This window comes from Puma concolor, chromosome D1, assembly GCF_028749965.1.
Source record: "Puma concolor isolate L17-30 chromosome D1, mPumCon1.1.hap2, whole genome shotgun sequence".
Classification (NCBI taxonomy): Eukaryota; Metazoa; Chordata; class Mammalia; order Carnivora; family Felidae; genus Puma; species Puma concolor.
In genome coordinates this window covers 56,261,926-56,285,119 of record NC_141676.1, presented here as the reverse complement: position 1 = coordinate 56,285,119, position 23,194 = coordinate 56,261,926, and the positions used below count along the sequence as shown (strand labels likewise).

Below are 23,194 nucleotides of genomic sequence, written 5' to 3'. Positions count from 1 at the left end.
GTGTCCTGTGATGCAAAGATGTACATTCTAAAAGTCAACATAACTACTTTTAAGTTTGTGGTGACACTACTACATGTAACTATACTATTAAATGCTTGTGTCAGGACCTTTTAATTGATTTTAGAAGATGGATTATCAAAAACCATTCAAAACACAGTACTATCCAAGTAAAAATGGCAGGTTACAAATATGTATGGTACCCTTTCTAGTGAAAACAACTAAAACTAAGGAAAAGAAATAAAACTGAAAATATCACTTTTAATGATAAAGCTGATTTTTTTTTTTAAGAGAGAAAGAAGAGTGCCTGCACACACAAGTGGGGGAGGGGCAGAGGGAGAAGGAGAATCTTAAGCAGGCTCCACACCCAGCACAGAGCATGACATGGGGATCTCACAACTGTGAAATCACAACCTGAGCTGAAATCAAGAGTCAGATGCTTAACCAGAAGAGGCACCCAGGCGCCCTATTTTATTTTTTTAAAGTTTGTATTTATTTATTTTTGAGAGAGCAAGTACACGTGCATGCATGGGGGAGGGACAGAGGGAAGAGAAGGAGAGAATACCAAGCAGACTCCCTGCTGCCAGTGCAAAGCCCGATGCGGGTCTCAAACCCATGAACTGTGAGATCATGGCCTGAGCCGAAACAGGGTCAGACGCTTAACTGACTGAGCCACCCAGGCACCCGGAGGTCAACTGGAATTCTAATTCACCTCCACTACTTCCAAAGATCTAAGTAAAATCTATGTTTAAAACAAATTAAAATGTATCTATATAACCCACACCAACAAAGAATGGGAAGTAACAAATGAGCATTTGATAAAATATAACAAATTTCTAGGGGAAAGAAGTGGACAGAGGAGTGACAAAGCAGGATACAGCGAACTACGTTTAGAGTACATTCATAGGGGATTACAGCCCAACGTAGAGCTTATCTGCCCTGGAGAATCCCAGAAAGATTAGGGATTCAATGACACCAAGTTTGATGAAGTGAGACTGAAAGCAGGAGAGATAAATCAATGTAAAGTACATGTACAAAACACCTATACCTTCATCCTCCTAATCCCTGATGCTTAACAGATAAGCCAAACATCAGAGAGTTTGCCTCTGATGAAACAAAGTTAATACTTGGAAAGAACAAGGGCAACTAGTTTCAGTACTTGCATCATCCCAGAGCTAAGAATGTGGCATTCTAATCATCAGGGGACCCTTGGACAATAGCTGGTTTCTGGACTACGCACCTTAAAGTGAAGCTTACTGGTAAACAAGCTCTACCCATATACATAAGTTGCCAATAAGCTTTTTATTATTTTATTCTTAAATGGTAAGGATCACGGAGCATTAAAGAATAAGACCAAAGCAAAAATAACCCTGAAGAGGTAAGGCACAGAAGAGTCCTAAAAAAATTTTTAATGCCAATTAACAAATTCAAAGTTTCAAGAAATAATGGCATCTAAGAACAGGATACTTAAAAAAAAGAAGTTTCGAAGAATGAGAAAGAATTCATGTAAGTTAAAAATAAAAATTCAGGATGCCTGGGTGGCTCAGTCAGTTAAGTGTCTGACTCTTGACTTAGCTCAGGTCATTATCTCATGGTTATTGAGATCAAGCCCCCCATCGGGCTCTGCACTGGCAGCAGAGAGCCTGCTTGGCATTCTCTCTCTCTCTCTGCCCCTCACACTCTCTTTGTCTCTCTCAAAATAAATAAAATGATTTAGAAGACAATAAAAAATCTAAAAAAATAGAAACACAGTTTAAAAATCAAGCATTAACGTAGAGGGGCGCCTGGGTGGTTAGGTAGATTGTGCGTCTGACTCTTGATTTTGGCGGTCATGATTGGGCTCCTCACTGAGCATGGAGCCTGCTTAAGATTCTCTCTCTCTGCCCTTATAACCAGCTCGTGCGCTCTCTCTCTTTAAAAAAAAGAAAAAGAAAAAAATTAACAATTAAGATAGAAAAGGTATAAGCAATTCAGTGACATTTCCGAACAAAGAGACAATCCTAAGTCCTTGTGGGGAATGGAACAAGTCTCAAGAATCAGAAAGGCATTAGACTTCTCAACAAATAATGGTTAATGAAAGGAATATAGTCCAAGTTCTGAGGATAAATTATTTTCACAGAATTCCATAATATTAAAGCGTGAGGAACAAAAAAGGTTCTGTACTGTCAGAATTGTAAGTGATCAAAGTTTATCTTTCATATGTAATTTACTTAAAAATACATTCCAGGAAATAAAGAGGAAAACCCTACATTCAGGACAGAACAGTTCTCACTGAGTAAACTTGAAGGGAGTATCAGGAGCAATGCTGAAGGCCCAGGGAATAATCAGAGTTCATACTTCTACAGGAGAACAGAGGGATCAAGGAATGATGTGTTCAGAGTAAAAAAGAATTCTGAAACCTTAAGAATTTGGACTGGTTCAGGAAGGTGATAAGGGCTGGTAATGCAAAGGGAAAAAAGAAATTCTAGGAGAAAGAAAAAGCTGTATGAGAAAGGTGTACTTGGCTGGGCAGCAGTGTTTTCATAGTTGTAATAAAATGCTACGCTCACATTAAAACTTTTATTCTTTAATCTAAGAAAAAATTAATAACTATAGGACAGAATACATTATCAATGTTATCAATATGAAAATATAAACATGACAAAAGAAGAGGAAAAAGAAGGGTGAGAAAAGGCACTAATACTCTTCCTTGACCAAGAGAACTCAAGAAATACTGTCTCTCAGGTGATAGAATAAGAAAAACAATGTAGGGACACAGCTTAAATTTGCAAAAGCCTTATCAAAATGTGGTACACGGGTCATGATAGTACAGGAGATGAACTTAATGGTAAAGAGACTTACTTTCATTCTGTCTCATTCATTCACTCAGTTACCCTATGTATGCCAGGTGGTATGTTTATTTCCAACAGAACAGCTTTCTTTTAAAAAGCTATTTAAGCTAAAAAGTTCATTTTAAGTTAGAAAATAATAATAATAAAGGTGGTAGGCAGAGGGGGCAAAAACTGGGTAAGGCTGTTCAAATGAGTAAGTATGAAAAACACTTCAGGAGACAAAACTAAACTTAGGGAATTTAGTAATACAGCTATGTTAGAAATGAATAAAGAACACAGAGGATAAGTGAGCTAAATTTCTCATCTACTATTAATAAGTTAAATTAAAACTTAATAAAGCAAAACATATCAACATAAGCACATCATTTAGAGATATGAACTTAACTATACACCAGGAAACAAAGTGACTGTAACAAAGTGGTTTCTTTGGGGGACTAAGCCTAGGAGTGGGGAAGTGGAGAAGGCCAAGATCCGTTACAAACCCTTCTGTACTACATGACTGTTTAAGTGTGTTTGTGTACTGCTTTGGTAGGGGGATGGAATGGGTGGAAAATGAGGTCAACAAGTTAAGTATTAGCAAGAAATACAACTGAGTAAAGCCTTCTAAAGTGACTGACACTTACCTACTGGGGCCTGGGGGGCTCCAAAGCCCAAAGTAGCTGTCGTAGTATTAAATCCAGGGGCCCCAAAGGCTCCTGTACCAAGAGGCCCTCCGATCTTAGGTTGGCTGTTCCCAAACAAAGATGCCTGTCCAGCACCAAGAGCTACGGAGACAAGAGGAAAGAAAAAGCGCCACAGGAGATCCTTTGAATGTTATACCAGAGGTCAGTTACTTAAAAATATAATACATTTGGAAACTTCATAATGACCACTCATTTCAACAAAAGAGCTAATACAGTCAATGCTAACTATATGCCAGGCACTGTGCTAAGAACATTATATACATCATAGGCAAAACACTTAACTTCTCTGTGCTTCGGATTCTTCAACTATAACATGAGATAATAATACATAGCTTAGATATTTATCCTAAGGTTAAAATGAATAAACACATACTAAGCATTTAAAAGAGGACTGGTAGATACTAATATTCATTAAATATTAGCTAGTACCTCACTTAATCCTCCTAAGCCTGAAATAGGACATATTATCTGCATTTTATAGATGAGAAAACTAAGTGTTTAGTAATTAGCTCAATTGTCACAAATGTTGTAGATGGTGAAACTGAGGTTCAAATCTTGGTGCATCTGAATACAACCAGGGTTCTTTACTACACTATAGTAACACGAAGTTTGAAAGAATTAAAAAATAATCAATTTTTAAATATCAATATTTGCAAATCAAAATATGCAGCTGAACCAATCACAATGTCATCTTTTTGACTAACATACAGGCTAAACTACAGAAAACCAAATCCAATACATCTGTGAGGAGCAAAAAGCAGTACTTTCAAGTGTACCATCTCATGAAAACTACTTTACACCAAGACAAACGTTTTGTTTTATAAAAAGCTAAATGCTTTGTGATGAGGTTACTAAACAGTCTCAAGTTTCATCATAAATCAGACTGGAGGGAGTAGAACTTATTTTCTCCAAGGGGAAACCACTGCAGAAACTTAGGTTTTAAAGTCTAATGAATCTTGCTTATGGATCTTGTTCTCAGCAGTGAAACTGGGGAGAATTTATTTAGAATGATCTATTGGCATTAAATTTTTTTAAAATTTCCATCTCCTCCTCCTCAAAAAGTTATTGGAAATTTGGAAGATCTAAAGTTCCTTTTAACGCCATCAATGCATCTTGAGAGAGAAAAAAACCACTTCAGAAATACAATACTTAGAGATCTAAAATACTGAATACAAATTGTTTTGAGATTGCAATCAAAAAAAGGCTAGGAAGTTTATACTCAGAGAATCCATACAAAATAAATTAGTGAGGGTAACTACTGAATGGACAAAACATTCCCTGTCTAATTAGTAACAAGAAGACAATCCCTTTGCTACAGCTTTGGAATAGGGAATGGCTTCTTTTAAAATCCCAAACCATCAGAAATTGGTGAAAATTAACAGAAAACCTGAATTTACTTCCTTGAAAGACATACTTTACAGCACAAATTTCAGAATTCTTTATTTTTCCAGGTAGCAAATACCTCCTTACCAATGAACAAAAACCTAGAAGAAAAATGAATATATAAAATAGACAAAAATTTCTCATCTGGATGGGTATGCATTTCCTTCACCTTTGTAGGAGCCCTGGATGAAGAACCATGAAACAGTCTAAAAATCACTGTATTTCAATAACCAATAAAAGAATAAAAAAGGCACTGGGAGGTTCAGGTCACCTGGAAAGAGACTATCATAAATTGACCTGCCTGCATACTGCTGCAATTTGTCAATAGAAAAATAAATATTTTATCTAGATCTAGCTCATATTACATAAATGGCTTTTTATGCTTAATAAAAAGGACTTCCTAAGAGTCCACAGGTTGAGGGACATTCTGGAAAATAATGTCAATTTATGAAATGCGCTATATTTACAATTAGTTGTAGGAGTCATAAAGCAGATATATGGGGGGCACCATGTTGTAATAGTGGCCCTAGAAACTCCAAGGATGCTCAAGAAAAAAAGTGAAAATGGTTATATTCCTTTTGAGATTAGAAGTTAATTTTATCTATGGTATCTATTAGCTTTGGGTAAATTTTTCTGTGTATACCTTAGCATTACAATAAACTTTACTAGATGCACCCTAAACTTACTACTTCATGGAAAATTTTAAGAACTAAAATCTCCTTTTTTTTGGAAATCTTTTAAAGTTTATTTATTTATTTTGAGAGAGAACGAGCAAGCAGAAGGGGCAGAAGAGAGGGAGAGAATCCCAAGCAGGTCCACACCATCAGCATAGAGCCCTATGTGGAGCTCTAACTCATGAACCGTGAGATCACGACCTGGGGCCACAACCAAGAGTTGGGTGCTTAACCGACTGAGACACCCAGGCACCCCAAGAACTAAAATATCTTAATATTACGAACTACCAGGGCACCTGGGTGGCTCAGTCAGTTAAGAAGCATTTGAATTCAGCTCAGGTCATGGTCTCATGGTTCGTGGGTTCGAGCCCTGCATCAGGCTCTGTGCTGACAGCTCAGGGCCTGGAGCTGGCTTTGGAGTCTGTGTCTCCCTCTCTCTGCCCCTCCCCAGCTCATGCTCTCTCTTTCTCAAAAATAAACATTAAAAAAAAAAAAATAGCAATATTACTAACTACCAAGAAAATGGCATATTATAGATAGTGACAATGATACTTTATATCACTGTCAAATCAGAAACGTATACACCCCTGATTTAATGAGGGTTCCTTGGTCTGAGCACATGGGAGGTGGGGAATATCAAATGTCAAGGAATAATACATTTTACAGGAAAATTTGTTACAGGACATTTTACTTCTGCTGAGACAGAAGTATGAATCTTCATTACTCCAAACAAAAGGTGCATAGGAATACCCCACTTAGCTAATGCCCCAAAAAGACATCACCCAAAGCTACAGTGCTATTCTACTTGAAATGCAGAGTTCATCAACATGGATGTTTATGTACAATCATCTCCAGACACACTGCTCTCAAAGCCTCAAGTCTGCTTTATCAGATGTGATCATCAAAGAATTCCAACAGCGTATGCTTGTTGGTTCTCAGAACTCTTATTTCCTACATGATCTAGTGCTGCTAAGGTTTGGGGGTGTAAAATTATTTACTGATTTTATTTGGGTTTTAGTTTATACAAAGCATGAATGGGGGATATATAATGGCAGTAAAAACAGGATCTGTTGTCTGTGATGTAGAACTGTTTAAGGATAACTGAACATATTCAAATAAATAAAAAGGCTGAGATATTACATTATCGGGGAAGAGAAGATGATAGCATCAGAAAAAGTTACATGATATTTTATAACTTGCACTATAGGAAAAGGCACTGCTGATAATAACCTGCAAGACCTAGAAGCCTCTTTGGCTCTTTGCCCACATAAAAATAAACTTGTATATGATGATACCATAAAATTAAGCAGTAAACTTAAAGACTTAGTAGAAATATCTAACAGACATTAGGATAAGCATCTTACCTGGGTCTTAGGTTTATGGTTCACAAACTGTCTAGGGTCAAAACTACCTTTGAAAAGCTCTTAATTTGCCCACACCAAAGCTAATTTTTTTCTCCAGGATTACAAGAGAACACTGATGTCAGATGATATATTCTGCTTAAGTTTAGGGATTACACTGCACAAAATTTAGAACTTTTTAGTTTTTATTTCTTGCTAAATATAAGTGGTAGAATTTGGATAAGTTAAAAAGTTCAAATAAAAAACTCTACCATACAACCCAAAAGAGTTAATATCCACAATATCTAAAACACTCTCAAAAACAGATTAAGAAGCAATGATCAAATATTGAGTAGGGAATTGAAAGATTCAAATGGCCAGTAAACATACATTAAGGATACCCTTCACCAGTAATTAGTGAAATGCACACTAGAATACACCAATTTCCACTAACACGGATGTAAAGATGAAAAAGTCCAACAATACGGAAAGGGCATGGGAAAAATGAGCACTTTCACACAATGAGAACAAAAATTCATACTGGCATTCTTTTTGGAAGGCAAATTAGCAAGACTGACCAAAATTCAAACTGTGTGTATACTCTGACACAATCCCAAGTATCAATCCCATAGTAACACTAACACACACAAAATTATGTAATGAAGATCTTCATTACTGCATTGCTAATAATATCAAAAAGCTCAAATGTCTACCAATAGGGGAAAGCTGAATTATGGTATTTGTATATGTTTATGTATATGTTTATGTATATATACAGACATCTACACACAATGGAATACTAACAGAAAAAATATATGCCCCAAATGCCATGGGAAATGAAAAAATGAAACAAAGAATTATCACATAAGGAATAATGAAGGTGCTTTCATTTTGAAACATTTTTGACCATTAACACACAATATAAAATACACAGAGACCCATAACACACACATATTTAATTAAAATAAAAAATTAAACGATACTTGGGGCGCCTGGGTGGCTCAGTCAGTTAAGCTTCCGGCTTAGGCTCAGGTCATGATCTCACAGTCTGTGGGTTCGAGCCCTGTATCAGGCTCTGTGCTGACAGAGAGGAGCCTGGAGCCTGCTTCAGATTCTGTGTCTCCCTCTCTCTCTGCACCCCCCCCCCCTCAAAAATAAACATTAAAAAAGTTTTTTTTAATTAAATACTTAACCTTGCTTTGTACAATAATTTTTTCATTTTTTTTTTTCCTTAAATGCTGCTTGCAGTGCACTACATAAATACTACATCCAACTAACGTATCTTAGCCTTTGGTTTAAAAAAGACACTCTTGTAGGATGTGGTTTCTACTTAAGAATACAATAAAAATATATATATAAAGCACACACATGTATAACCATGTGTATGTGCATGTACATTTGAGAAAAATGTACAAAATGTACATAAAGGGGTCTGACAAAATCCCAAACTTTAAATAGCTGTTACTTCACAAACCGGAAGGTGTTAAGACACTTCTGTATTGTTGAGGGGTTTTTTTCACAAGTACTTACAGCTTTTATTTTAAAAAGAAATGGAAGGAAATAGCTCAGAGTATAAAATTAAGTACTATTAAAAAGGAGATGGCAGATAAATGATCACAGCATACAAAGACAACAGATAACTGGATGGTGGAAGCAGAGACCATGGAAATAAATAGTCTGCAACTAAATGACAGTCAGATGACTTGGGAAACAGGCAAAACTATATGCTCTAACAACCTTGTTGAACTGTACATGCTGAAGCGCTTATTCGTTTTATGACCACTACCACTTCTTATTGCTTAAAGCAGTTGGGCAGGCAGGAGGGTCAATGCCTGGGGTGCCAGGGTGGCTCAGTTGGTTAAGTGTTGATTCTTAATTTCAGCTCAGGTCATGATCTCAGAGTTGTGAGATCAAGGCCTCTGTCATGCTGCATGCTGAGTGTGGAGCCTGCTTAAGGTTCTCTCACCCCTCTTCTCCCTTCCCCTCACTCACATTCTCTCTCTCTCTCTCTCTCCTCTTTCTAAAAAACTAAAAAATAAATAAAAGAAGGGTCAGTGTCTTCAAAGGCACTGAAAATTAATTATCAACAGTAGGCACAGAGACACAGGTGTGACATCTCAGCTCTACATCAAGATGGAAAGAACTGAGAAGTATGCACAGACTTTGTAAAAGAGCTTATGCTCTTACTGCTCTGTTTTCCTATTAGGGTAATTAAGCTTACTTGATAAACAGTTCAAAGTCTTAAATCCCTTTTACAAAGGTAGCACAAGGGAATGGGAAGTTAATAATGCCGTCATATTGACAAGTCTCACATTAAATACTAAAAATCCCAAATAGACCAGGACTATAAGACATTTTGTAGAATGGGAGCATAAATAAGATATGTGTCCAAATGTCTAAGATAAATGTCCAAATGTTCTAAAACCTGGTAAAGCATAACTGCTGAGAATGTTTTATAAGTCTGTTTGAGAAAATGCATATCTACACCCTATTTCCAGGCGTAAGATCAAACAGAGTTGTCTTAAGTTCCAACAATTAGAAGGCCTAAATTTTGTGGTACAGTTCCTTACCTGTTCCAAATCCTGCACCAAGGCCAGTTCCCAGAGTCCCAGGTCCTGGTTTACTTCCAAAAATACTACTCCCACTGGTATTTGTGCCGAAACCTAGAAGGACAAAAGAGTGAGTGGACTGTACTTTTAATATAACTCTCAATTTCCTGTATAAGGGAATTTTTAAAAAGGCAGTCTGACCCTAAGCTTTGTATCCTGTCAGTTAATAATATTTAGAAATCCTAAATGGCAGGCTACTTTAACATTTTTAAAGTTTTTAAAATTTTGATGCCTGTAAACAGACCCCCATATCTTCCTATTTACTTATGTTTCAGACTTGAAATATTAAAGCAAAGTGACTATGCTTGAGCATATACATTCCCTTTGTAAGACTCAAACATATTTTTGATGTTTAATTAATGGAAGAAAAATGAATTCCCTCCAGCTTTCACTAAAAATAAGACAGTCCAGGGCACCTGGCTGGCTCAGTCAGTAGAAAATGTGGCTCTTGATGTCAGGGTTTTGAGTTCGAGCCTCACGTTGGGTCTACAGATTACTTAAGTAAACTTTAAAAAAAAAATTTTTTTTTAAAAATAAGACAGCCAACAAACACACTTTATTGAATCTAAAGGTTCCTGCTAACAGAAATTTACCTATAAAATTTTCTACAGTAGTAGCTCTGGTTTTGAACAGATAAACCCTGCATGGGCAGTAATGTGTGGCTGGCTGACCACACATGAGGAACTTTAATCCTCATCTTTCACCTTTATGAGGTCTCATAATCAAATCAGCCCACAGGAGCACTCAAGAACTCAGCTAGCTGATATTAAAAATAATGTATACATAACTTTTCTTGGGTTGAACTGTTTCATTATCAGAGATGGTGGATAGTTAAACCCATCTTCCTTCACTATGACTGATCTTTTAGAGAAAATCCTATTAATTTCCCTTGAAAATCCATAGGTTTCCCCAGAAGAAACCTATACTGCATTACTGCTATTATTTACCTTTTGTTCAGATAGGTCCACAAAGTTTCTGTACTCCTTTTGGAGATGATATCAACAAAACAGCTAATGAACATAACATTCATCTCTTGTTTTTCTTCATAAAGATTTTATTGTTAAGTAATCTCTACACTCAACATGGGGCTCTACCTCACAACCCGGAGATCAAGAACTGTATGCTCCACCAACTGAGCCAGTGAGGTACCCCTATCATTAATCTCTTTTGATAAGAGGAAACAAAAATCAATCAAACCTTGTTCATGAAATACTTGAAGTCTTTTTAAAAGGTATCATGGAGGGGAACAGCTCTAAAAGATAACAGTCTTAATAAAGAGTATCTTGGAATATATGACACTATCACCAAATAAGAATATTATACTTAGTCATGCCAATCTTTGGATTATTATCTCAATAGAAAAAGACCAAGAAAAAAGGCTGAAGAATTTAAATAGTTTGAAAATGTATTTTTAATGTCATTTAGAAATACATGTGATCAGGGGTGCCTGGTGGCTCAGTCGGTAAAGCATTCAACTCCTGATTTTGGCTCAAGTCATCATGATCTCATGATCAAGCCCTGTGTCAGGCTCTGCACAGAGCCTGGGATTCTCTCTCCCTCTCTTTCTGCTCCTCCCTTGCTCACGTGCTCTTTTTCTCAAAATAAAAAACTAAAAAAATGCATATAATCTGACATAATCTATTTAATTCATATACTCATTAAATCTTTTCTTCAATTGTGCTAATAGCTATGCCACAAAACAGTACTGCTACTCAAACACAGTTTTTGGTTTTTTTAAAGAAAACAAATGTACCTGGAAATATTCTTTTTTGAGTTAAAATTTAACCGGAAAGGGTCTTCCATAAATAGCAGAAAATAAGATACTTGTGAACTACCTCAAACCCACACGAGGGAAATAATTCCCAACTTACACTGTTTATACCACACATTTCCTCAGATTCTTACTGACAAATGTTGATCAACTCTGTTATTTCAAAACAATTTTTAAAGTAAAATTAAAGATGATTAATTAATGGTTAATTAATTTACAACAAAGGAGCCAAGAATATACAAAGGAGGACAGTGTGTCCAATAAATGGTGCTAGGAAAACTGGACAGCAAAAGAATGAAACTGGACCACAATCTTACACCATACACAAAAATTAAAAACTTGAACTGCAAGACCTGAAAGTATAAAACCCCTAGAAGACAATATAGGCTGTGAGCTCCTATGTAACATCTGTTGGGGCAATGACTTTTTGGATGTGACACCAAAAGCAAAGGCAACTAAAGCAGAAATAAACAATTGGGACTATATCAAACTTAAAAGGCTTTTATACAACAAAGGAAACCATCAACAAAATGAAAAGACAAGCTACTGCATGAGGGAAAATACCTGTAAATCACACATCTGATAAGAAGTTAATATCTATATAAAGAGCTCAACATGATAGCAAAAAAATAATCTAATTTAAAAACGGGCAGAGGATCTGAATAGACATTTTTCCAAAGAAGACATACAGATGGACCAAAGACATATGAAAAGATGCTCAACATCATTAATCATCAGGGAAATGCAAATCAAAACCACAGTGAGGGCTGTCTGGGTGGCTCAGTTGGTTAAGCATCCGACTCTTGGTTTCAGCTCAAGTCATCTTAAAGTTTATGAGCGTGAGCCCTGTGTCTGGCTCTGTGCTGATAACACGAGGCTGCTTGGGATTCTCTCCCTCCCTCTCTCTCTCTCTGACCCTCTCCCACTTGTGTGTGCATTCTCTCTCTCTCTCAAAATAAATAAACGAACACAAATAATTTTTTACAATAGCCAAAATACTGAAAACAGTATTTTGTATTTTAAGTATCCACTGATGGATAAATGGATAAAGATGTGGTATGTACATACAATGAGTATTATTCAGCCATAAAGGAGAATGAAACATTGCCATCTGTGACAACATGGAAGGAATTTGAAAGCATTATGCTAAGTGAAATAAGCCATTCAGAGAAAGACAAACCTGCATGATCTCACTTATATGTGTAATCTCATAAAACAAAAGACGAGCTTATAGATACAGACAATAGATTGGTAATTGCCAGAGGCAAGGAATGGGAGATGGGCGAAATGGGTAAAAGGGGATCAAAGGTACAAACTTCCAGTTATAAAATAAATAAGTCATGGGGATATTATTTACAGTATGGTGACGACAGTTAATACTGTCTTGCATATGTGAAAGTTGCTAAACTAGTAGATCCTAAATGTTCTCATCATAAAAAAATGTGTAACTATGTATGGTGACAGATGTTAACTATTAACTAGACTTACTGCAGTGATCATTTCACAATACACACAAATAACAAATCCTTATACCTGAAACTAATGTTATATTTCAATTATATCTCAATTTAGAAAAATAAGCCTAAGGACTTAAGTATTCAAATAGGTCCTTAACTGGGGCGCCTGGGTGGCGCAGTCGGTTAGGCGTCCGACTTCAGCCAGGTCACGATCTCGCAGTCCGTGAGTTCGAGCCCCGCGTCGGGCTCTGGGCTGGTGGCTCGGAGCCTGGAGCCTGTTTCCGATTCTGTGTCTCCCTCTCTCTCTGCCCCTCCCCCGTTCATGCTCTGTCTCTCTCTGTCCCAAAAATAAATAAAAAAAAAAAAACAAAACAAAAAAAAAAACAAATAGGTCCTTAACTGCCCACTTAACCATACAGCATAGAAGAATCACTGATATATTGCCCAACATCATCTTATTATTACAAAAAGAATCAACCTTTTTAAACTGTTGCTCCCACGTATAGGCATTCTGTCTGTAATTCCTCTCCTGAAACAATTCTATTCCTCCATTCACTGAGAAATTCAGACACTAGGGGTACCTGGGTGGCTCAGTCGGTTAAGTGTCCGACTTCGGCTCAGGTCATAATCTCACGGTTCATGGGTTGAGCCCCACACAGGGTTCTGTGCTGACAGCTCAGAGCCTGGAGCCTGCTTCAGATTCTGTCTCCCTTGCTCTCCGCCCCGCCCCCACTCACGCTTTGTCTCTCTCAAAAATAAATAAACATTAAAAAAAATTAAAAAAAAAAAAAGAAATTCAGACACTTATCTTATACTCACTTAATCTTAAACTCGTTCCTGCCAAGAATATTTACTAAGAAAATGAGCTGATGACTCTAAAGAATGACTTAAGGATCTTGCAACACCAACTGTGGCAGCAGGTACTCCAACTTACTTTAGGTATCCCAACTTTTAACTCTGTGGATTAACCAGCATCAGAATGAAACAAAATCCCATAATGGATAGTGTGTGACCAACAATAACTTAGCAACACTCTGAATCTTTGTATAACCTTATTCCATTTCCAGATTTGTTATATGGCTTATTTCCAAATCGGAAGATTCTTCTGCCCACAAACTCAAAGTTGAAAGGTTCCCAAGACAACAAGAGAATCAAAGAAAGCCTTACCTAGCTCTGGATTCCTCAAGGGTGGTAACGGAAATTTAAATTCACCCAAGAGTAGAATAAAACTTGCCACCCTGCAACTCCCATCTGACTCAGAAGGAATCATTACTCTTAGGGCCCCATTTGTTCACCCTTTAAATCATTTAACCAAGTTTTAGTGAGCACCAATGCTATGCCAGGCACTAGGTCAACACTGGGGATTAAAAAAGAAAAAAAATTAGGACCATTCAGATTCATCACAAAAGCTAGTGAGGCATTTTAGATAAAAATGAAATCTTTCATTTTCAAACCACTGGACAGGAGTGTGTGTGTGTGTATATACATATCCAACAAAAAAAATCTCCAAACTATCAGAAATCTGCAACCATGGAAAAACATCAAGCCCAGCCCACTTCATCATTTTAGCCTATATAAGCAAATAAAAACTGTTTCTGGGGCGCCTGGGTGGCGCAGTCGGTTAAGCGTCCGACTTCAGCCAGGTCACGATCTCGCGGTCTGTGAGTTCGAGCCCCGCGTCAGGCTCTGGGCTGATGGCTCAGAGCCTGGAGCCTGTTTCCGATTCTGAGTCTCCCTCTCTCTCTGCCCCTCCCCCGTTCATGCTCTGTCTCTCTCTGTCCCAAAAATAAATAAACGTTGAAAAAAAAAAAAATTAAAAAAAAAAAGTGTTTCTGAACATGAAGCATGCTACAAAAAAAGACATGCATTTTCAAAGGGAGGGAAAATTGACTCTTGAGGGGTTAAATGAATCATAGATATACAATGGTTTATGGCCCTTGAAAGGGCCACAGTACATAAACAGACACACAGTACATATGTGATATTAAAATCTCATAGGATGAGAAGATAACTAAGAAACAACTGGTCTAGGGGTTCCTGGGTGGCTCAGTCAGTTAAGCATCCAACTCTTGATTTCAGCTCAGGTCATAATCTCACAGTTCGTAGGTTCAAGCTCAAACTCGGACTCTGAGATCAAGAGTGGCATGCTCTTCCAAATGAGCCAGCCAGGTGCTCCACTGACCATGTCTTTTCACTCATCTACCACTAAGTATCCCCAGTGTGTAATGATGTATCTGGTATGTAAAATCCTTAACAGATATTTAAACTATTATTTCCCTTGATCATAAAATGAACTTTCCTTATCTAATGCAAATTATGTTAATAATTTGTTAAAAATTTGATTAAAAGCTTAATTAGGTAGTTACAGAAGATATAATGTTCTATTAAAGTTTAATTTTTTTAGCATTATCTCTGAAAACTAGTTTAGGGCTGTATTTTAATTATTATTCAATCTTATCTGTATTTTCTAAATTTTTTATAATGAACACATATTCAAAAATAAACTTTTGCAGCTGAAGGAAAGCTTCAACTTTTGATAAGAATCATGAAATCTCAAAAAAAACAAAAATCAAAACAAAAATGACAACAAAAAACATTTAAAAAAAAATCATCAAATTTGTACACTACTTCCCTATTTGAAACCTGGCCTAAGAGAATGTGTTATCTCGGGGCTTCTGGGTAGCTCCATTGGTTAAGTGTCCAACTCTTGGTTTCTTCGTTCAGGTCGTGATCTCACAGTTTTGTGAGTTCGAGCCCCGCATCTGGTTCTGTGCTGGTAGCATGGAGCCTACTTGGGTTTCTTGCTTTCTCCCTCTCTCTCTGCCCCTCCCCTGCTCGTGCTGGTCTCTGTCTCTCAAAATAAATAAATAAACTTAAAAAAAAAAAAGTGTGCGTTATCTCAACTGCATGTGTTTCATTTATGGTTTCTCAACTATTGGTGAGGTAATCCAAAGGAAATGTATTTCCTTATTTTGAAAAACTTCTATCTCCATTAGAGAAGCAACTTTCTACAAGGTAATACTGCATGTGTTGAATGGCCCATTTTATCCAAAGCAGGGAGTTGGGAGCCTAATAATGAGGTAAGGCAATTTATATCTAAGTATGTCAACCCATATCTATGATTTTAAACCTTTCCCTCTGGTACCTCACATCAAGCCACAGCTTACCTGAGAATTTTTTAATATTCCCAATCATATGAATCAGGAGAATGATGTGTGGTATAGTCAGTGTAACTTTAAGAGAGTCAAACCTGCTTTTTTATATGTACCAAAATTGGAAGTGTTTGTATTGGTTCCTAAAGTCAGGGTTGGTTTGTTACCAAAGAGCCCGCCACTGGTTGTACCAAATGAAGGAGCACTGGTTGTGCTGGTTCCAAATGTAGTAAGCTTGTTATTGCCAAACAGGGTCTAAAAAGAACAAAATACAGAAAAAATTTAAGTAGTATAAAGACACACTCCAAACAGTAAACAGAGGTTACACCTCAGGTATACTGGATTGGATGTGAGGGAAATGAGAGAAGAATGTCATAACTTTATGAAAAAGTAGGAGGAGGATGAATAAAGACTATAAGAAAAATATACTAATCTGAGCAAGATGGGACTTTACAGAGCATGCTTCTAGCCTGAGAAGTTAATGGCAACCCTTCAGCAAACACAGTATTTCAGCACAGCAAAGAAAATAATAAGGTAATCAAATATTTTTTTTTACCTGGTAACAGAAACGTTCATGTATTTAATTTGCCAGCAGAAAGTTACAATAAAAAATTTAAACATGCTAGAATATGAATGAGCCTTTAAAACATTATGCTAAGTAAGGTGGTCACAAAAGACTACATATTATGTGATTCCATTTATATGAAATGTCCAGAATAGACAAATCTGTAGACAGCAGGCTTGAGGTTAATTGAGGGAAATGAGAAATGACTACTAATAAGTATGAGGTTTCTTTTTATTAAGGTGATGAACATGTTCTCAAATTGACTATGGTAATAGTTCCACAATCAGTCGGTATACAAAAAACCACTCAATTATAAACTTTAAGAGGGTGAATTGTATGGCATATGGATTATATCTCAATAAACTGGTTACTAATAACTTTTTGAAGAATTATATAATTTTCTCAATTTCTCATCTCAATTAGCTGCCCAAAGAAAAGTTACGGAATAACAGATTGCTATTTCCCTGAAAATCACATTTTGGGATTTTTCTTTCTTTTTCATTTTCTTTTTTTAATTATCCACCAACAGCATGTTCAAAGCTTTTTTTTTAACGGGTAAATAAGACAGATTGGCTGTTTTATATTGATTCTTATAGTTTAAGTGGTAATACAGAATTTACTATTATTTTTAGGGTCAAGCGCACTCCTAAATAGTTGTTTACTTAAATGACTGAACAGGGAACACAATTCAGTTAAGCCTCCAGCTGCAGGAAAACCATGAGATCACCAACTTTAGTAACTTGGAATTCTTAATTCTCAAATATCATACCAACGTATCACCCAAGAGAATAGAGTATAGGAACTAAAAATTACCTGACTTAATAATGAAAGCACTTCAATTTAGACTCAACAATTTAACCAACTGGAGTGATACTGTGCTATCATAAGTAAACTGTACATAATCATTGTGGCAAAGAAGTTTAAAAAAGAACTTACTACTTGAAAATTAACCTACTAAAGTTACTTATTTTTGTACCAAATAGCTTTTAATTACTATCAGCATTGTCTAAGACCTAATAAAAACACTTGAAAAATAGTTAAATCTTTCTTAGAAATTCTTTAACAAATTTATACATATCTTCAAATTAGATCAACTATAATAACCTACCGAACCGACAGCACCAAATCCAGTATTGGGCTGCCCAAAGAGACCTGTTCCTGTTCCAAATGCTGTCCCAGTGCTGGTGTTGGTAGCTGTCCCAAAAAGACCTCCAGGCTGTGAGGCTTGGGTTACTCCAAATAAACCCTGCAAAAGGTATCTACATTAAAAGATATCCTACAAGTCAGTTTTAAGAATCTTAAGATTAATAATAGCTGCCATTTTGGGTGAGCCTGGGTGGCTCAGTCGGTTGAGCATCCGACTTCGGCTGAGGTAATGATCTCACAGCTCATGAGTTCCAGCCCCGTGTCGGGCTCTGTGCTGACAGCTCGGAGCCTGGAGCCTGCTTCGGATTCTGTGTCTCCCTCTCTCTCTGCTCCTAACCCACTCGCATTCTGTCTCTATCTCTCTCAAAAATAAAAAAAAAAACCATTAAAAAAAATGTTTTTAAAAAACACAGTTTACAAGATAGATATTATGCTAAATACATAAAGCATTATTTTTCGTCACAACAACGAGCAGGGCCATTTAAAAAAAACAAAAAACAAAACCCTCATATCTACATCTAAGCCCAATGAGTTCCAATGTCCTGGGCAGTGGTAAGACTTTATACTAAACTCTTACGCTCTAAGAGATAGCAGGATTGTAACACTGAAAACAAAATATGACAGAATGCTTCATTTTCAGAGAGTTATGCCAAAAGAACTAACCAATGCTGAGCCGGGCAATGGACTTTGAATCATACAACTGAAAACAATCAGCTGGCTGAAATTATCAATCTGGACACAGAGGCAGGAGTGTAATGTTAAGTCTTAATTTGACATGAGAAACTATACTAATTACAAATAAAGTTTATGTCATCCAGTGCTTAAGAAGATATTTTATTTATACATTAGTTAACTAAAGAAAAATATTGCGGGGCGCCTGGGTGGCTCCGTCGGTTAAGCGTCCGACTTCGGCTCAGGTCATGATCTCACTGTCCATGGGTTCGAGCCCCGCGTCGGTTTCTGTGCTGACTGCTCAGAGCCTGGAGCCTGTTTCAGATTCTGTGTCTCCCTCTCTCTCTGACCCTCCCCCGTTCATGCTCTGTCTCTGTCTCAAAAATAAATAAATGTTAAAAAAAAATTAAAAAAAAAAAAAAAGAAAAATATTGCACTAATGAACTATTGCTGAAATGAGAATTCAACAGTGATTTCATTCTTTTTGATTGCCAAGTAACACTCCATTGTATATATATACACCACATCTTTATCCATTCATCTGTCGATGGACATTCAGGCTCTTTCCATACTCTGGCGATTGTCGATAGCACTGCTATAAACATTGGGGTGCATGTGTCCCTTCAAAACAGCATTCCTGTATCCCTTGGATAAATACCTAGTAGTGCAATTCGTGGGTCGTAGGGCAGTTCTATTTTTAATTTTGTGAGGAACCTCCATACTGTTTTCCAGGATGGCTACACCAGTTTGCATTCCCACCAGCAGTGCAAAAGAGATCCTTTCTCTGCATCCTCGCCTGAGTTATTGACGTTAGCCATTCTGACAGGTGTGAGGTGGTATCTCATTGTGGTTTTGATTTGTATTTCCCTGATAAGGAGTGATATTGAGCATTTTTTCATGTGTCTGTTCACCATCTGGATGTCTTCTTTGGAGAAGTGTCTATTCACGTCTTTTGCCTATTTCTTCACTGGATTATTTGTTTTTTGGGTGTCAAGTTTGATCAATTCTTCATAGATTTTGGATACTAACCCTTTATCTATTATGTCATTTACAAATATCTTCTCCCATTCTGTTGGTTGCCTTTTAGTTTTGCTGATAGTTTCCTTCACTGTTCAGAAGCTTTTTATTTTGATGAGATCCCAATAGTTCATTTTTGCTTTTGTTTCCCTTGATTCTAAAGACGTGTTAAGAAGTTGCTGCGGCCGAGGTCAAGGAGGTTTTTGCCTTTCTCCTCGAGGATTTTGATGGCTTCCTGTCTTACATATAGGTCTTTCATCCATTTTGAGTTTATTTTTGTGTATGGTGTAAGAAAGTGGTCCAGGTTCATATTTTTGCATGTCACTGTCCAGTTTTCTCAGCACCATTTGTTGAAGCACCATTTGTCTTTATTCCATTGGATATTTTTTCCTGCTTTGTCAAAGATTAGTTGGCCTGGATTCCTTTCTTTGTTGAGTGTTTTTATCATGAAAGGGTGTCAAATGCTTTTTCTGCACCTACTGAAGTGATCATGTAGTTTTTGTTTATTATGTTTATTAATTTTCCTATGTTGAATCAACCTTCCAGGATGAATCCCACTTGGTCATGGTTATCATCTTTTTCACATGTTGGTGAATTTGGTTTGCCAAGTATTTGTAAGATTTTTGGGGTTTGAGGGGTGCCTGGGTAGCTCAATCAGTTAAGCGTCTGACTTTGGTTCAGGTCATAATCTCACAGTGTGTGAGTTCAAACTCCGTATAGGGCTCTGTGCTGACAACTCAGAATCCTTGGATTCTGTCTCCCTCTCTCTCTGCTTCTTCCCTGTTCATGCTCTGTCTCTGTCTCTCTCTCTCTCTCTCAAAAAAATGAATAAACATTAAAAAAAATTTTTAAAGATTTTTGGGATCTGGCTGTACTGGTTTTTTAATCAGATACAGTATCTCTAACTTAAAGGCCAGTTAAATTCTGAAAATTTTAATCAATAAATCATACTTCTCATTAATCTTAATTTTATTCTTCCCAAAAAGAGTCCTTAGAAATAAACTGGTAAAGGGGCATCTGGGTGGCTCAGCTGGTTATGTGTCTGACTTCTGATTTCAGCTCAGGTCATGATCTCACAGTTTGTGAGTTCAAGCCCCCAGTGTCAGGCTCCGCGCTCACAGTTCAGAGCCTGCTTTGGATTCTCTTTCTCCCTCTCTCTCTGCCTCTCCCCAGTGCACATGCGCTCTCTCTCAAAATAAAAAAATAAAGTTAAAAAAAAATACAGAAACTGGTAATGACTCTAAGGACTTTCTCTTTTGCTTTTTGCACAGAAATAGCAATTATCTAATATGGCTCTGAGTTTTAGTCCTCCCTTATTTATTTTAATGAACTACACATCTTTGCCTGACTCCGCTTAAGGAAAAAGCTGAAAGAATATGCTGAAATACAGCTAGTAATTTGTAAGTATTTTCTCCTATACTCCATAGAATGAGTAGAGCCAATGTCCTAAAGTATAACTTTAGTGGCCAATTCTAGCACATGAAGCAGCTCCTGGTGGTAAGGAAATATGCTTGGAAAGAATAAGTGACTTGCTCAACAGCCCCTCAGTGAGGAGGGAGTAAAGTTTGGACTAGAATCTAGGCTTTAATTATTTACATTTTGCATATTCCTTTCTATATACTGTCAACCCTTAAGAACTACCGTAGAGGTAGAACTTGCTACTTTGATATGATTAGAAGCCTCATTACTTAGTTCTCTGAATAAGACCTGGAGTTAATTAAAGGTCTGTTTCCTTACCATGGTATTAGTACTTGGCTGTCCTAGTGTGCTGGTATTACCAAAGGAAAAGCCAGTGTTCTGGGTGGTTGTGGCCTGGCCAAATGGTTTACTGAAGAGGCTGGTAGTCTGCTGATTCTGTTGGCCAAAGAGACCACCCGGATTTGTTCCAAACCCAGTTGTACCTTTCAGAAAAAAAGAAATACAGTAAAAATAAATGGAGAAAAGAAAAACCCCCTCAAATCTCACATTATTCAGTTACTGCAACAACATTAATATTGTTGACTAAATGATGTAGGAAATCTACATATCTACATATCTAAATGATGTAGGAAAATTTCATTCACTACTCAAAATAGATAACCATTTCACTTCCCATCCTTTTTCACCTAACTCTGGATTTAGTTCAGACTTCAATTCCTATAATAATACTCTGACTCCAAGAACCCTGGCTGGGCTAAGTAATCTTTTTTGAGTCCAAAACTTTCTTCTATTAACAAAATACCACACCACACTCAGAATCTATATGTGTATTTTAACCTTGTTAGATTAAGTTTTTCTTGAGAACAGAGGCTTTCTATTTCACATAGGATACACTGTATTTGATAATGAGTATGTGGCTAAACTACATCACAGGATACCAAGTCTGAAATGAATGTTAAATGCCACTTAAATATGTATTTATCTGTATATTCGCAGGTGTGTATAAATCTCTGTAAAAGATCACAAAACAGTCCAACTTTTGCGTGTTTTATGGAGGAAAATAATAGCTAGGGGAAGCAAACAAGATACCTTTGGTTACAGACTTTTTTGTCTCATGAACTTTTTATCATACATATGTATTACCTGTACAAAAGTAGTATTTTCATAAAGTAATTTAGTCATCATCATAGACTTCCCTCTTTCACATCCCACATAAAAGCAATCTATCGGCAAATCTCATCAGTTCTATATTCAAACTGGGTCTAGAATCTGACACGTTTACTACCTCCATCTCCTCAGTCAAGCCACTATCATCTCTCATGTGAATGAAGCAACAGCTTTTCTAATTTATTTGTCTTCACCCTTGCCCCCTTAACAATCTTTTTTTCTTGAGTCTTTGAAGTTGAAACACAATGTTATATTAGTTTCAGGTGTACAACCTAGCGATTGGACAAGTCTCTAGGTTATGCTATACTCACAAGTGTAGCTACCACAATCTAAATATAGCAGCATTCAGATGATCCTTCACTCATAATCACATGACTTCTCCTTCTAAAACTTCTAATGGCTTCCTAACTCAAATAATAATTCAATCTTGACAATGACCCACAATGTCCTATAAAATATAGTCCTTATATCCCTTAATACTTTCCCTTGGTTCTCATTATCTTTGGAAAAAACTCAGGGTTTTTAGACTTACAGCTTCCTCTGGCTGGAATGTTGTTCCTCCAGAAATCTGTATAGCTTTATCCTTCACATTCTTCAGATAGGTCACCTTCCAAATGTCACCTTATCAGTGAGGCCCTTTTTAACCATCTCCATTTACTGTGTATCTCTACATCCCCATCTACATATCAGACACTCTGTTCCTCTGACATTGCTGAATTATTTTATCAAAAAATGACAATTATGTTTTACTTTTAGTTGTCTGTCCCTCCTCAATATGATGCCAAATGCTTACTAGTTCCAAAGGCTGTTTTGTTCTGACCATATGCAAAGCCTGAGTTAGTGGTAGAGGAGCTGAAGAGTCCTGTTGCACTGGAGGTGGCTGGAGAAGACCCAAACAAGCCAGATGTGGTACCTGCTCCCACCTGGTTCTGCGGGCCTTTCCGGTTAGCCTGATAATCCTCTAAACGAAGTTCCTAGAGGAAGGGAAAGCGTATTTCCAATCTTAATATGCAGCCAAAAAAATTATTTAGGAAACTAAATACTTAAATTTAGAATTCAACGTTCATGTTCACATAGGAACCATGACTAAAAAACAGAGAAGTACAGAACATGAACTTATCATCATTACAGAAAAACACTTTCAACAGTGTAGAGTGGACACTAAAATCCATACCATAATTACTAAAACCACAGGCCAAGGACCAATCATATCTTAATTTTAATTTTCTTTTATAAACAGCAATAGTTTCTTTTAGTACAAGGCTATATAATAATCCTATCTACTCCCACCCCAAATATAAAAATTAGCTA

At 36.8% G+C, this 23,194-nt stretch overlaps 1 protein-coding gene across 8 annotated transcripts in view; it reads right to left on the bottom strand.

Annotated features, from left to right (window-relative positions):
• The window catches only part of NUP98 (nucleoporin 98 and 96 precursor), a 118,458-nt gene that overhangs the window by 71,141 nt on the left and 24,123 nt on the right, over positions 1-23,194 (bottom strand). For 2 of the 8 annotated variants that reach the window (XM_086678167.1, XM_025928302.2), the window contains 6 exons: positions 22,677-22,857; positions 21,035-21,198; positions 17,571-17,708; positions 16,014-16,152; positions 9,479-9,571; positions 3,452-3,592 (listed from right to left, as the gene is read on the bottom strand). In XM_086678167.1, the coding sequence (XP_086534293.1) occupies positions 3,452-3,592; positions 9,479-9,571; positions 16,014-16,152; positions 17,571-17,708; positions 21,035-21,198; positions 22,677-22,857 (856 nt within the window). The remainder of the gene's footprint in view (positions 1-3,451; positions 3,593-9,478; positions 9,572-16,013; positions 16,153-17,570; positions 17,709-21,034; positions 21,199-22,676; positions 22,858-23,194) is intronic. The other 6 variants (XM_086678168.1, XM_025928303.2, XM_086678169.1 and 3 more) reach the window with 5 other exon arrangements.